This window comes from Lathamus discolor, chromosome 11 (assembly GCF_037157495.1).
Source record: "Lathamus discolor isolate bLatDis1 chromosome 11, bLatDis1.hap1, whole genome shotgun sequence".
Taxonomy (NCBI): Eukaryota; Metazoa; Chordata; class Aves; order Psittaciformes; family Psittacidae; genus Lathamus; species Lathamus discolor.
Genome location: NC_088894.1, coordinates 10,299,632 through 10,315,433, shown reverse-complemented (window position 1 = coordinate 10,315,433; position 15,802 = coordinate 10,299,632). Strand labels below are relative to the sequence as shown.

General features: G+C 38.2%; 1 protein-coding gene across 6 annotated transcripts in view; it reads right to left on the bottom strand.

Moving 5' to 3' along the window:
- GNAS (GNAS complex locus) overlaps positions 1-15,802 on the bottom strand; it is a 158,376-nt gene that overhangs the window by 52,375 nt on the left and 90,199 nt on the right. For all 6 annotated transcript variants that reach the window (XM_065691974.1, XM_065691980.1, XM_065691976.1 and 3 more), the window contains exons 3-4: positions 5,927-5,981; positions 5,704-5,823 (exon numbers count right to left, since the gene is read on the bottom strand). In XM_065691974.1, coding sequence (XP_065548046.1) covers positions 5,704-5,823; positions 5,927-5,981 — 175 coding nt within the window. The remainder of the gene's footprint in view (positions 1-5,703; positions 5,824-5,926; positions 5,982-15,802) is intronic.

Below are 15,802 nucleotides of genomic sequence, written 5' to 3'. Positions count from 1 at the left end.
TCTTGCTGTAATAGCTATCCATGTAATATTATCCACATACTCAAGAAACAAAGCTCTATCTCCCACCTTTCCCAGCATCTGATGGGTTTGCACACCAGAGAAAAATTTTGGCCTATTCCACACCCCAAAAATCTGTAACATTTGAGGTACCCTCATGGGAAATGGGTCTCTTCAGAGTGGATATGTTTGTTATTACATTACAAAGCTAGCAATGCTGTCAAACCAGAACAGCTCTCCTCTTCTTCCATGATGTATTTAGACAGAAGTAATAACATATCTATCATTATACACATCAGGGTGATTATCTACAGGGACAGATAATTTTGTTCTGTTGCCTACATAATTAAGGACCATTTCTGGCAGCAAGGAGATCCCAGTTCACATCTTTTCTTACTGAGACTGTATTCTCTTGTTACTTTCTTGAAGATTTTGGTGTCAAAACCACCTTAAGGACTCCCACCCCCACCCTTGACCTAGTGCGGAGTAACATATTACAGTTTGTACCACCTCATTTGCACCACACTGCCCACGGGCCATGTCATAAACCAGCCCTCAGAACTAATCCCTGTTAAAAATAACCCCCCCAAAATAGAAGAGAGAAGGAGTAAGGGTTACCAGGGTTATTTTTAACCTGCATGGGTTCAATGGTCTGACTGACGCTGGGGACCCAATGGAGGTTTTCTTGGTGCAAGTGAGGTGGGACATCATGGTGTGGAGGAGAAGGAAAGGATGGCTGTGGGCAGAGGGGATGCTAAGCCAGCTTTGAGGCTGAAGTCACCATGTGGTAAAGCTCAGGCTCAAGGACACCACTCAGAAACCATAATAAAACTATTCAGCAGCATTGGTAGTGGGAGATTCAAAATAACCACAATGGAGCAGTGTAATAAATAAACTGGGGCCAAAAGACCTGCAGACAATTTCACCAACACCCTAAAAATGATGCATCTCTTCTGAACATGTATTTTCCTAGCTCTAGAGAGCCTCAGGCTGGAGTGATTCTGCAGTTATTTTTCATTTCAATAGTGAATATTCAGGTTCCACTAATTTTTAAATACCATCTCGCTGAAGTTATCGTAGTATTTTCAAGAGACATCTTCCTTAGCTGAGTCCAGATCAATTAAAAATAGGCAGCTGTAAATATCGTTCTGCTATTTTGAATATTTCATTGAAACCAGAGAATTATAAAGAGACTGCAACCCAAAATAAATAAGTTTTATTTGGCAGCTTGCTTGAAACTGGTTGATCATGGAAAGAGAAATGTTCATAGAACAACAGCCTTTCCTTTTCTAAAAGTAAAAGCAAAAAGAAAGGGATGAGGAAAAGGACACTATTAGAGTTGGTAGTAGGGATGCAGAAAATATCCTAACCACTGTCTGGTATGCAGAACAGGAATAAAAATATCACCTCTATAACCCAGCTAACCCAACATCACACTGTATTTGAAACAGATATACAGCTAGCCAGAAGCATTAAAAATACTTATGAGATTGAATTTTGACACCGAAAACATACACATACAACTGTGTTGAGCCAAATGCATCCAAGAACAATCGTGACAGAAAAGCCACTTGGAAGTTCAGTTATAAGCATTATTTGTTTTTATTTTCTATTTTAACTAATGGAACAGTTTTAGAAAAAGCCTGAAATTTTGCTTTATGAGATCTCTGTTCTTACACCCTACACTGATCCTGTAAAGCATGCATTCATCTGGTCACATAGAAAATTAAAGAGCAGAATTTATTCCTACAAAGTTCAGCTGGTGTGAGATAATTTAAAAAGCAGTTCTAGCACAAATTCGGGCAAGCTCTCAAATTTCCTGCTCAAGCAAACCAACTACGGTAGTTATTTCATCGGAGAACCTCAATGATGAACACAGTTAATTTCGAAATCGCCTATGAATTTCTCCCTATTTAAAAATACTATTTCTCATGGTATCATCTTAAAACAGAAGCCCAGCAGCAGTAATTACATGTATGCCTTCAGATCTGTACCTCTGTTCCAATATATCAACACATAGATTATGACCTCATTTCTAAGGCTCTGAGTAATGCACATTCACAATCAGCTCGATTATTAAAATTAAATGCTTCCACTATCTCAAATGAGTTCAGTTTGATTAACTTCTGAGGTTTTCTTACTTTAACTTTCTTTTTCTTTGCTTAATGTCATATTGGCCAGTGACAATTTAATCGCATGATAAAAAACCCAACTCAAATAACGGAAATGATAATGGTCCTCCTTAAATGATAATCTTTTGTAAAAAATTGGTAGTGTAGTGTTTTCAAGAAGTACTGAAGGCAGAACTCTATTTTTATCATGGAAAGCATGATCTCTATTATTCTCAGTGTTCATCCAAACTAGCAGGGACAGTACTTTTTTGCAAGACTTAGCCTAAACTCTCTATGTCTGTGCATTGCCCTCTGGAGAGCTCGCTAAATTAACGTTTAAGAAAAGGTGAATAGGCACTTAAAGGGAAGCAAATGGCCTTGTATTTTAAGAGTACAGCACTAAGTATTCACAGCCCTCAAAGAGTATCTCTTTGGTACATGCATGTTCTTTCTCCCTACTCTCATCAAATATTATACTGAAGAAAGCATGTCTTCATAAGAGGTGAAATATGATTCCCCAAGAAGAAAATGGAAGAGACAAAAAGTTCTGCAACTCAAAACAGAGAGCGCTGCATATGACTAACATCACTAAAACTTCCCCTCCCTTCTTCGGCATTAATATGCAATATAGGAAAAGTTTAGCGGCCAGTTGGTTAAATTCTCCCAGCAGAGTACTGGAGAAGAAGGTAGATAATCAAGACTCTCCCAGACAGACAGCAAAACTAGCATAACACTACCCTTTACACTTACAGAAAATTATTTCTTTTTCTTCAGAGTACTTTCAATTCCTCTGTAACAAAGTCAGAATCTTTTTTATAGAGGTATCCAAGCATCACATATGTCTAATATCATGCACTGAGAGTTGGCATCTAGGGACATTCTAGACCTTAACTTGATTTAAAATACACAATCAAAATGTAGGCTCAGTTTTTCAGGTACCAAAGGATTATAAACTACATTCAGACAAACTCAGAAATCAGACACATAATAACCTCTATAATGACCACGGGCAGAGGGAGCCATAATACTCCATCAAAATTTGTGGATAATGTATACCCAGTTTAAAACCACAGCCCTGCATTTACATATGAAACAGTTAATCACACCAATGAAGCTAGCCACTAGTAACATTTATGCACACACCTAAACCTCTGTAGACTCAGGGCTTAAAAATTTAAGACAATACCTGTGATCAGAGAAGAAAAACTAGTTTGACTGGAACACAGTTATTCCTGAATCATAGAATAGTTAGGGTTGGAAAGGACCTTAAGATCATCTAGTTCCAACCACCCTGACATGGGCAGGGACACCTCACACTAAACCATCCCACACAAGGCTTCATCCAACCTGGCCTTGAACACTGCCAGGGATGGAGCACTCACAACTTCCCTGGGCAGCCCATTCCAGTGCCTCACCACCCTAACAGGAAAGAATTTCCTCCTTATATCCAATCTAAACTTCCCCTGTTTAAGATTTAACCGGTTACCCCTTGTCCTGTCGCTACAGTCCCTGATGAAGAGTCCCTCCCCAGCATCCCTATAGCCCCCCTCCAGGTATTGGAAGGCTGCTATGAGGTCTCCACGCTGAACAGCCCCAACTTCCTCAGCCTATCTTCATACAGGAGGTGCTCCAGTCCCCTGATCATCCTCGTGGCCTCCTCTGGAGTTGTTCCAACAGTTCCATGTCCTTTTTATGTTGAGGACACCAGAACTGCACACAATACTCCAGGTGAGGTCTCACAAGAGCAGAGTAGAGGGGCAGGATCACCTGAAGTCATGTGTCATTCAACACATCAAAGACTTTCACTGAACTTGACATTATTTATGGACCTGGTAAATATATTTCTATTGCTTTAGACATACAGTGCTTGTTACCATTTGTGCTACCAGAGATAATGCACACTGATATTAACTTTTATATAAAACCAGTTAACGTAACGCACACACACTGGACGGACTCATTCATCGCCGTACAGTTAGCCCTCGCTGCAAAGAAAAAAGTAATTATTGTGTTTTTTTTTAAATCACTGCATTTCAATTGAATGGAAGAAAAAAATCCAAAACTCTGAGGTAGAAGAGACAGGGCAAATCAAGTATTTCATTACGAGTTAGGTCACAGGAACTTGTTACAGCATTGTTACAGATCACAACCTCAACTATCACAAAACAATGGGGGGTAGGATAGCTGTGGGCACACAGCCAGTTCAAGAGCACACTGGCTGGAGTGAGGAGCCTTTCCTCTCAAATATTCTCCTAACACTATCTTCAAAGCATAAACCTTTTGTTGCCCTAGTAGGGGAGATCATCCATTAAGTGACTATGAATAACACTGACAAGTGTCAAAACCAAAGAGAAGTCAAAGTTAAACATCACAAAATCTCTTTAATTTATTTAAGATTCTTTAAGGTAAAATGACTGATGTTACATTTTCTGTGCTAGAAAAGAACCATACACCCTTTTCTCCATCCACCTGTCTCTGCCTGCTGAACTCTGAAAATGACTGACTTGAAGAATACAATGCCAGTATTTCCACTTACTTGCTGATAACACAGGACTGCTGCCTTGTACACAACTTATGCGGGTTTGGTTGGTTGCTCTTCCCTTATATATAAAGGCTTATCAAAGCAGAGAATTTCCCAGAAGTGGCAACAGTTGCAAAAGGTAACTATCATTGGTTTCACAGACCTCAATCATGTTTACAAATCAGAGTTACGAAAACCTTGCAAACTATCCTGCTTCTTACTACTATTTGTACTTGCACTTTCCAACATCTGGGACTGACTACTGCTTGATACAGAACTCTGGTATAAATGGATCACAATTCTGATACACCACCATAATTCTTACCTGCAGCCCTCTGGAACAATGCACAGAGAAAGAATACAAACTTTGAAATACTCCTGTATGACTTCAAGTATAAGATACTTCATGGTAATTAATAAAAATATCCTCTCAGTGTTTAAGAGCTCAGTGTTTGCAAGCTGTGTTTTCACAGGGTTCTGCTACCAGCCTGGGTGAGGTACAGTAGAAATTAATCACAGAGAGTGGGCACAAAGTTATATCATCAACCAAGTAATTATACTTTCTGCATTTACTCTGGGACTGCTGGCATTTTGAATGATTAACTAGGACTGGGAGGGTTGGGGCAAGGACATAACATGTGGAGCCTTTGCAGAAAGCCTGGCTGACACAGCTCTCTGAGAACATGTCTGAATCAGCAAGAAACTCCAGTATTCTTCCAAAACAGAAATACAGTATCACTAAATGCCAGCTAATCATCAACAGACTGTTGTGTGTATCTTCACTCCCTTTGGGCAAGGCAATTCCCAATAATGTCCAAATTTAACTGCCAGCACTGTTGATTATCATTTCAGTAGAGCACAAAAAGTAGACAAGCACCTCTGTGTTCTTAAAGGACCAGCCTGAATATTCTATATGAATGTTGTTATATGCTTGATTCAATTAGCACTGACCAAAGACACCTATTGTGGTAATTCCCAGAGAGACTTCACTGAGTTTTGTAAATGTTTAGTAAAGTGCAGTGAAATACAACCATCCGCAAAAAAGCATGACTGCAGCTGATGTGAATTACTTACCGGTGGGAAATCAAAGTCTATCTGGTTAGCTAAATTTAAGATGTAGTCGATTCGAAACTGGTTCTCTGGATGGGCTAGTTCAACTGGAGGTGCCAAATTGCCCATTGCTGTCACTATTGTCTGCAGAGAAACAGAAATAAATAATAATGATGAAAAAAATAATAAATATTGCAGAGTATCTAAATAGCTCTGAATAATTGAAAACAATAGCTTGTAAGCTTACCTCTATAGCTTCCTTAATATTGTTTTTAATATCCTGAATTTTCATTTTCTTCTCCCTGTAATAAAAAAACACATTATTAAATTTATAAGCCATAAAAGCAGAGTATCTTTTAGAAACAGAACATGAACTTGAAAACTATTCCATCAAAACTGTGTTGTCGCTATTGACTAAAGTGCTTTCAGTCCGTGAATACTTTTGTAGATGCACTTGATTAAATACCTCGTAACTTTTCTACTTAAACAGTAAACACTTATTTGTATTAAAAACCCCAGTATCTAATTATGCTTAAGTAAAAGTTTACTGTAGTCTTAGACTGGGACTAAGACATCCTGCAAAATCAAACAGATTTTTGATTCATCTGAATGCAAACTACTAGACATAGATGGAAGTTACTTAGAAAAGCATAAACTGGAAACAAATGGAGAGGAGGTAAGTTACTAAATGTAGAAACAAATGAAAGAAGACCAAAGAATCTCAAAGTACAGAAAAAATTACAGCAGAAAAATGATGTCATAGCAGAAAAAGCTACAGCAAAGAAACTCAACCTTACAGGGACATTCAAACTAGCACTTTAGATATAAAATCTAAAAGAATAAAGGGCTAATGCAAATAGCTAAAATTCCCTTTTAACAACAAGCAGAAGAGCAGGCTAGAAAACCACCTGGAATGCTCTATATGAGCACTGTCATTTGGGATTAACTGCAGACAAATTAAAAAGCGTCAGAAGCTCAAGCAAGCCAGAATAAACCACTGCCTCTACCGTGTGTGCACTGTTTTATGTGTCAAATCTGACAACAGTTACTTTCAATGCTAAATAGTGCAATAAAATTAGATGCATGATCAAACATATGGTATTGACCAGGAATTAGCATCCAAAAACTATTACACTAGTACTGAGACAGTAAGTTGTAACTTGTGATGTACTATGACACGATTTTTACATTATTAATTTCTTACAATACACAACATAAAATGATTACTTTGAGATAAACCAAGTTAGCTATGTAATTACTAAAAAAGCCCCAGCTAGACTAAGTGACCTTTTAATCTTATTAAACCGTTTCTACAGAATGCTTTATCTGAATATTTATACCAACTATTTTTATGTTTTTCATTCTGAAAACTAACATTTTCCAGCACAATATCCCAGAGACTTTAAACTTGAACAGCATGTTTGCTTTTCTTACCCTTTCAAAGGTAGTGCTCACTCTTTCAGCTTACAGACCACGGCTTGAAAACCTCATTTTACTGAGTGAATTAAGCATTTATACTGCAAATGCTTTTTATCACTTTTTCCTTTCTATGATTATTCACAACCAACGACCAAAATGAAACTGAAAGCATGTTCACCAATCAAGAATGCAGAACAGCAGGGAAAAAAAACCAACCAAGAAACCAGTACTGCTTAAATAATTGGGCAGATGCAGACATCCAAGAGTGGTGAGAATTTTGATTATCAAATCAAAGATTAATGCAACTTCTGTTAAAGACAGGGTTAAGGAAAACACCACCGTGCCAGCCACGTGGTACACTGCATTTTAGATACAGACATGGAGGACCTTACTATACATTCTACAGCTGTGACAGCATGACTGCAATGCAAGGGGCTGCTCTTAGAGATGGAAAGCAAGTGGCAGCATCAAATCACCTCATTCAGTGACTTCGCTGTGTAGAGAGAACATATTCTGAATCAGCACCCAAACAGAAACACAATTATCCCTGAACTTCGGCTCCTCCTCGCTGACCACTGCATGTATTCTCGAAACTATGGGGCTGGGTGAGGAAGGTCAGTGAAGCTTGATGAGGAAAGAAAATTAAATGCTCAGTAATCTGATGTAAATTCTTTGTTTCCTTAGGCTTCCTGATCTGCCTACAGACCACCTTATTCTTGAAGACTACCAGTTTTTTGCCTTAGGGATCTGGCACTGCTGATGGGAACAAGGCAGCGAGCCAACAAAGACCAAAAGCACTGAACTAAGGAAAATAAGTAAGACAGGAAAAGAGAGGAAAAAATGAGGCCTTTTTCAACCTCTTCCTTCCCATCTTCAATGCTTTCTATTGCCCCATATCTTAAGAAACTGTCCATTCCACAAACTAAGACTTACAGTAGGTGTATCAACACTGTGTTTTTCAGTTAGTGCATGTATGGTGGCAAAAACATAAGCTTTAAAAACCAGAAGGTGGCTGATGTTCCTTTATTTAATAAAATGTAAATAATGGCAGTTTACCCATGACAGTGTAAGCAATTTGTCTGGCTTGATTTTGCCTCTAATTTTCAGCTGGGATTAGAACTTAATGAACATGTATCCAGATTCCACCTCACTGAGATCAAAAGGGCAACTGATACGCTGAAAGTTTAAGCAAGATATCAGTATTTTTAAGGATTAAATAAAGAAATGCTATATTCAGTCATTTTGCTTTGTTTTGGAACATCAATAGAAAGACAAAAGTTTAAAAATCCTTCTGATTTTTTTTTCCTGCCCCATGTATTTGTTTTTTTAAAGCAAACTCTAGTTATATTCTCTCCCCTGGAACACTTGCAGGTAACTGCTTCAAAGCGTCACTCAAGTGCACGTTTACCTGACTCTTCTATACCATATAAAAAACCACATTATTTTTATTACAAGTTTCGGTCCAACTTTCACCTTTACACCTCTCTCCACTGATCCTCATGCATACTAGCAGCGCTGCAGAATGCGGAGTGACGTAAAACTCTGGCAATTAACAAACTGTTTGATAACCATCATCATCTTTACAACAAGAATACTCATAGTTCCTATTTCTGGTTTTGTTGCCATGGCCCTATAGCATGCCCGGTAAACAAGGAATCTTATTACACAGCAATGAATGTTTGGTAATGTTTACTAAGCATAAATTTTCCATGACAATGCGATACTTCATTCTTCTGGAACTCAACAAGTTCATCAATCACCCATTCAACAGCTTACATACACTGTAGCCTCCCTTCAAAGAGAAAGGTGAAACTCATTTTATACAGGGACTAAGTGCAGCAAATAACAGCTAAACCCCACCTCTGCCAGCATTCTTTTTGAGAGATCCGAGCCAGGTCGCACCTTGAATTTCCAAAAGTAATTGAACTTCATTTTCCCCAAACACCAAGATTAAATACTGAACTTAGAAACAAATTCTTGCTTTTCTCTTTCCTACTCCCAGGTGCTGGCATGATGACCAAAACTACAAAAGGAGAAAGCTGGGCTCCCAAAATGTTTTCCTCTGGAGCAGACGGAGTAGATTGGGAATGGCACCATGCTATCCTGGCTAATGAACGACTGTTGTCTCTGCAGGCCTGTTCTGTATCTTTAGATGCCATGGGTTAATAAGGTCATATTTTTAATCTTGTTTAAAACTTTTGCTTAGGCTGTGTAGAGTAGGCCAAACAACGCATTAAACTCTATTAGTTAAGGATTAGAAGAAAAATCTCAAATCCTGCTGTTTTCAATATTTAAATGGGCCAAAGCAAAGCTGCACATAGCTTTCAGGAAAACTAATAAAGTCTATTTTAGGCACTATAAAAAAGATGACATTTTAACTCAAATAACATGAAATTAGAATGACAGAGGAGGTCAGGAAAATCAAATATTCCTTGAAAACAAACCTTATAATTATTTAGTAAAGAACTTCACCTGTGGCTGAGCTTTGCTATTAAAATGACAGCATCTTTACTCAGACTTCATCAAATCTTATGCAATGAAAATATTACCAAACAGATTACCAGAAAATGAACTATTTTAATGTTAATTTCTGTTTTACCTTCCAGATAATATGAATAACCATTACCTGGAACTTGCAACAAATATTTAAAGCTTAAAAAGAACATTCCGGAGAACCAATGATTCAGCTCACCCAGCATAAACATCTTACAGGTAGAAAAGTTAAAAATAAAGCCCCTCAGTGCTGAAATAAATGGTCAAAACATGTTGAAGAACTGAAATAATAAGAAAAAAAACCAAACCCCAAATCATAAAACCCAAAAACACACAAAGAAAAAAAACCTGTGACCCCTTTACGCCATTAATCTAAATGTCCGAAAGCAAAGTTTGGATTTCTTGGTTAAGGAGCTCTGCGCCTTGTTGCAAAGTTTTGTTCAACAGGCAGAGTTTGGACAAGACTGAAGATAGAACTCCAAAGAACTACCTAGTTTTAAATCAGAATGTAGTATATTACTACTTTTTTTTCCAGCAAAAAATAAGGTTTTATGAACAGAAATGAAGTGCCACATCTTCAAACACCACAAACTAGAAGAAAAAAAATCCAAAACACACAGAGTGTAAAGCAACAACAATAAAATTGATTTTTTTCCTTTAGAAGTAAAAATAGCCATGCTAATAAAGCACTATCATTTTAACATATATCAATTATCTAAGTTAGCGGGGAAAATCACCCCATATCTCCCCCAAAAATCTCTGATTATACAGGAAACTGTATACTTCAAATGTAGGAATATTCTAGGAACCAAGCATCAGACATGTTATGAAGAACACTGTGAAGAGGTGAATTTAATGCTGTGGGATGCATCATTTGAGTGAAAGTAAAAAAGACTGGGATAAGATAATATGCAACAGAAAAAGGCTTTTAATGAGGGTAAATGATGATTGCCAATTAATCCCACTACGAACATGGCCTAAAAAAGGAACATACTCTGGAATACGAACACTTACAATGTGAATACAAAATACTGGAACATTCTTTGTATTTTGCAGATATAAATGCTAGCTTTCATTTTTGAAAAATGTAATTTTCTCAGTTTGTCTTTTAACACGTGATTTCCTATGTGCAGTCTTAGCATAACAAATAATGCCACATAATGGTTTGTGATTTAATAGTATGCCTACATTATTTTACCACAAGTGAGCCTGTCTAGAATACTGAGAGGTATGTAACTGCATGGGCAGAGTACATCTACTTAAATACTACTGGGTTTGTATTCTATAATAATCTCCCCAAAACCATGTTAAAATCTTATTTATTATGTTCCAAATTCTTTGTAGTTCTCAGGATGCTTTTTGCAAATAATAAAAAGCAGAAAGTTTCTCTTTAAACTTGAATTGCAAAATGTACATGCCTGGAGAGCATATACAGACCATTTTAATAGGGCATATTAAAATGTAATCATATGATGTTAACACAGGGCATTAGCTTTTGTCTTCTTTACAAGGTTGTAAACAGCCTGGCTTTAACACCTTCAGTGACTGGTATAATGCATAAATTACATTTATTTCTGAAGCCTGTCAGACTTTGCTCACTCTTGAACTTGCTGACAGAGCAACTCTTATCTAGTGAAAAGCTTCCCTTGCCTGTGCAAAGCACTGCCAGTGAAGTGAATCAATCTGCAAGTATAACAGCCAGAATAAAAATCTTACAAAACAATTCGTTTGCCTCTGGCTTTTCACAGGAAAAAAACCACGTTCTGTTTCGGCACAGGCACCCCTTGGTTTGCTTTACAGGTATCGCTAACAAAGGTGCAGACAGCCATGGGCTGTCCCCCTTCTGCTCACCTTTGCCCAATACAATTACACACTGAAAGCAAATGAAAAGTTAATATATCAATTTAATTTTAAAACACAATCCATTTCTTTGATAGGCACTCATGCACTTCACAGGCATGTAGCCTTAAATGTAGCTATTCATCTAAAAATGGTGCCTTTGATGCAGTGGATCCACACTTGTGGATTTATAAATATCCCATAAAATCTGCATTAAAATTTGTTTACTGCACCTTATGGAAGTTAAGAGAAATACAAACAGCACTACCTGCCAATCCACCTTGTAAAAACAGAGCAGCGCAGTCAAAATCTTCAGACACGAGACCACAAGCAAGGAAATTCAATTAAGGTTTTGCTACCAATCCACAATACAAAAATTCTGTGGTACTTTGGATTCAACAATAAGGTAAATTTGGTTTAGCAGCCTGGGTTATTTCTAACAGAACAACATGGCAATTATCTCAAAATATAACAGCTAGAACGGCAAACAGGGCAGAGGCCAAGTTAGAGGCACTTGAAAATGGGGGAAAATAGTTGCCTAGAGTATTCAGAGTGAAGCTGAAATAATTCACCTCAGACCTATAACAAAGTACCAATTTTGCAGACAAAACTGCTACAGCGAAACAGCAAAAACCACTGAATCTCTTCTGCAAATTGAACTCTTCATTTATATCACAGCACAGAGAACTCAGTAATTCTGCCAACTTCAAAGAGATTTTCTATTCTGTACTGTTCGAGAACAAAAGGGACAAGCACACGCGGTACCATGCGGTAGGAGCTACCATGCATCAGCTGCACAGCAGTCACTGTGCAGCTTTCAACAGGAAATATGATTTACTTGGGTCCTCAACTGCAGCAGAATTGAAAGAGATTTTCTGATCACATTAATATTTTGTTCTTGACAACTCCGTCACTTTGTAAAACGAAATCAAGTTACCCAAAGGCATAGCTAGCTAACAAAATGTAATCTAAAGCACTCTTGCTTTAGTCAGTGCCATGCTGGTAACACCCACCAGGTATGTTATCAAGCATGTCACTGAAAGCAGCAGACCCTTGCTGCTGCTGGATGCAGAAATGAAGTTTTCCCTCCCCAGTACTGTGCTCTTCCTCTTAATCCACCTTTTCCCCCCATCACCTACTTGCCTTAGAAGATTCTTCTTATGTTTATTCCTCCAAGTTTCTGGGTAACAACAAACTTTACCATCCAACTACCAAAGATGATTTACTGGGAGAAAAAATACTAAGAACAGAAAAGAATAGCTATGAGAACTGACTATTTGCTTCCTCTGTAAGGAACAGCTTTTTGAAAAAGAAAAACCAAGAGGCTGAATAATTTTGTTATTATACACTTTGATTTAGAAGACACAGCTAGAAAATACTTTGCACAGATCTTATTGTGACCTAAATCATTTGGGAGAATTTAGTTCAGTTATCCCCTGAAACACAATCACTTTCACATACACACACGAACGTGCAAAAAGTTCCTTTTTAAATACTGGAAAAGCCACTGTAAACTGCTTTACCACTGCTTGTTTTAATGTCCTCCACGAGCCGCATACACATCTACTTATGTGGCCATAAGTAGATGAACGTATGATAAGAAATGTAAGCACAAAGATATACCTTCTGTTTAGGGAATGATTCTGTCATTCCGTAAATTAAAAGGCAAGAAATACAAATTACTGAAGCAGTAATGAAAAAAGAGGCATCACAGCTTTGTGAAAGCAAGATGATACTATTTTCAATCATTATTTAAACTGTAATGTTAGGTGTTGCGGGTGTGACTTCTTATTTTAGGGAACAGTATCATAATGATATTACTCTAAACCAGGCAACACTAAATATAAACCTAATTAACTCCATGTTTAGGTTTATTTTTCCTGTGGTCATTGTGATAACCCAGGTGTAAAGGTTAAAGGGTAGCTTTATTCTGCCTCCATGGCTACCAGATGCAAAGACTGGTCACTAGCAGACTTGGCTCCTGCTGAAGTTCAAAGGAGCTGGGAGGGTAGCAGGATGCATGCTAAAGGCTCTGTCCGAGGGGCTGCTCCAGCAGGCAGGAACAGCCCAGGCACATGGCACCCTGCTCATACCATCTGCCCAGCTGGATGTGGCACAGAGATGCTATTCTGGCTCGAAGCCATCTTGGAGCTCTCCTTCAGCTTTGCAAATTCCTCCGTAAAACCAGTTTAACTGGTCTGCAGTCCCTTTATACCTGTAAGTGTACAAAGAGACCACCACGGACCCAGTATTAAGAAGCATAATTCTGCTTATGCTGCTCCATTTACCTCAGCTAATTAACTAGGAATAGTTTAGGTAAGGAATGAAAACAGAAGCATTCACAACAAGCTCTGTGATATAGGAGGTTGACAAAGGCCCTTTAATTCATACTGTGCAATTAAACACCTTTGTAAATTGAAAACCTGGTCTCTAGTGTCTCTAGTTCTTCAAGCATGCATACAGAAGATAGAAGGATAGCACACCAGTCCCGTTTTCTTGCTCTAAGTACAGGTAATTATGCATAGTACAATAAAAGATGTCCTCAAAAGTTCAGTATTCTCTCTAGGTACTTGATACAGTAATTAACAAGGCTGGAGTCCTCAGAGTACACTTTGTGATTCTTTTCTGGTACAGAAGGACACCTCTCAGAGCCAGCAGGAACAGGAGGACTCAAGTCAAACCTGCTGAATCATCTTGCCTTGTACAATTCACCACCTCGAGATAACCATTTCAAACAAAGATCTACTGTCTTGCTTATGGGGGACATAATCTTTGGCTGTTAAAAAAATTTTGTGCAATCAAGGTTTCTAACAGACCAGCTGGGGAAGTTACTGCAACAGCCAAATAAGCTTGTGCTTGTAAAGATTCAAATTTAGGTTCAATTTGGTCATAGAAACCCTTACACATACATCTGAACAGGACAAACACAGTGTCTCATCAGTAACAGTTAACAACAGGTACCTATGCAAAGAGATTTTTGCTACCAGTTGATGGTTAAAAGAAAACATTTTGAGTTAGGACAGAAAATTTAAAACAGACATTCCACCATGAAATAGTCCCTCAACTCTTAATTTCAAACTCGCTTCCAAATGTTAACCAAGAAATGAAACAAAGCTTCTCCCTTCCTATGGAATGACCTGCAACATGACTGCATTTTCCTGAAAATTTTGCTTCACTCAAATAAAAAATAATAATCTAAATCTCTGCATTTTCTAAATCCTGCAGGATTCAGCACTGATAGCCCGTAATTCAGAATGACGGTCTGAAGAGAAAGGCAGTTAAAGCAGTGAATGTAGAGCAGCCTTCCAGTATCTGAAGGGGATATCTATAGGGATGCTGGGGAGGGACTCTTCATTAGGGACTGTAGTGACAGGACAAGGGGTAATGGGTTAAAACTTAAACAGGGGAAGTTTAGACTGGATATGAGGAAGAAGTTCTTTCCTGTTAGGGTGGTGAGGCACTGGAATGGGTTGCCCAGCGAGGTTGTGAATGCTCCATCCCTGGCAGTGTTCAAGGCCAGGTTGGACGAGGCCTTGGGTGGCATGGTTTAGTGTGAGGTGTCCCTGCCCATGGCAGGGGGGTTGGAACTGGATGATCTTAAGGTCCTTTCCAACCCTAACTATTCTATGGTTCTATGATTCTGATTTCAGCACCCAAATTACAGGGGGGGAAATTTGGAAAGGAACACATGAACTGTTTGTTAAACTGTGCAGCTGTTACTGAAAGCTGACCTTAGATTTCAGTGAGCCATTTATGTTAAATGTTCTGTTCACCACATGTTTCTTACAGCAGTGTCACTGCTGTCACTGCATCGATTATCCTTACAGCTCTGGAGTTTTTACCATTGACAAAATCAGAATCAAGAAAGACTTCCACAGTTATCTCAAAAGATGAGTTGTCATCAGGTACATGCAACTTTACTTACAGGCCTTAAGAACGCTTACAAAACTCAGCATTATCAGCAGAAACTAGATCGGTCCCTACTGATCTTAGCATTGGGGAAGTTCAAGTTCATAGTCATTCTTAGCAGTGTGCTGTCATACCTAAGTGGTAATTTCCATTATATACTTTATTAATATCTAGATTTCAATAGAAAGGCAGTTTTGCGAAGAATATTAAGGATGTCATGTTTCCATGTGAACAATCAGCACAACATTCCCACTGAAATCCTCAGGAAAAAAAAAATCCTGTGAATTGTGTCAAGTATTGCTAGATTTCAAGAGTTGTAGTTGTGTATTTCTACTTCCAGTGTATGAATTGACTATGACTGTGCATGGACACTACACTGTCAGAACATAGAGTAACTATATATCGGAGCCACCAAATCTGAAAATCTGTCCCTTAAAGATCCAGGCTATGCACTGAGAGGCAG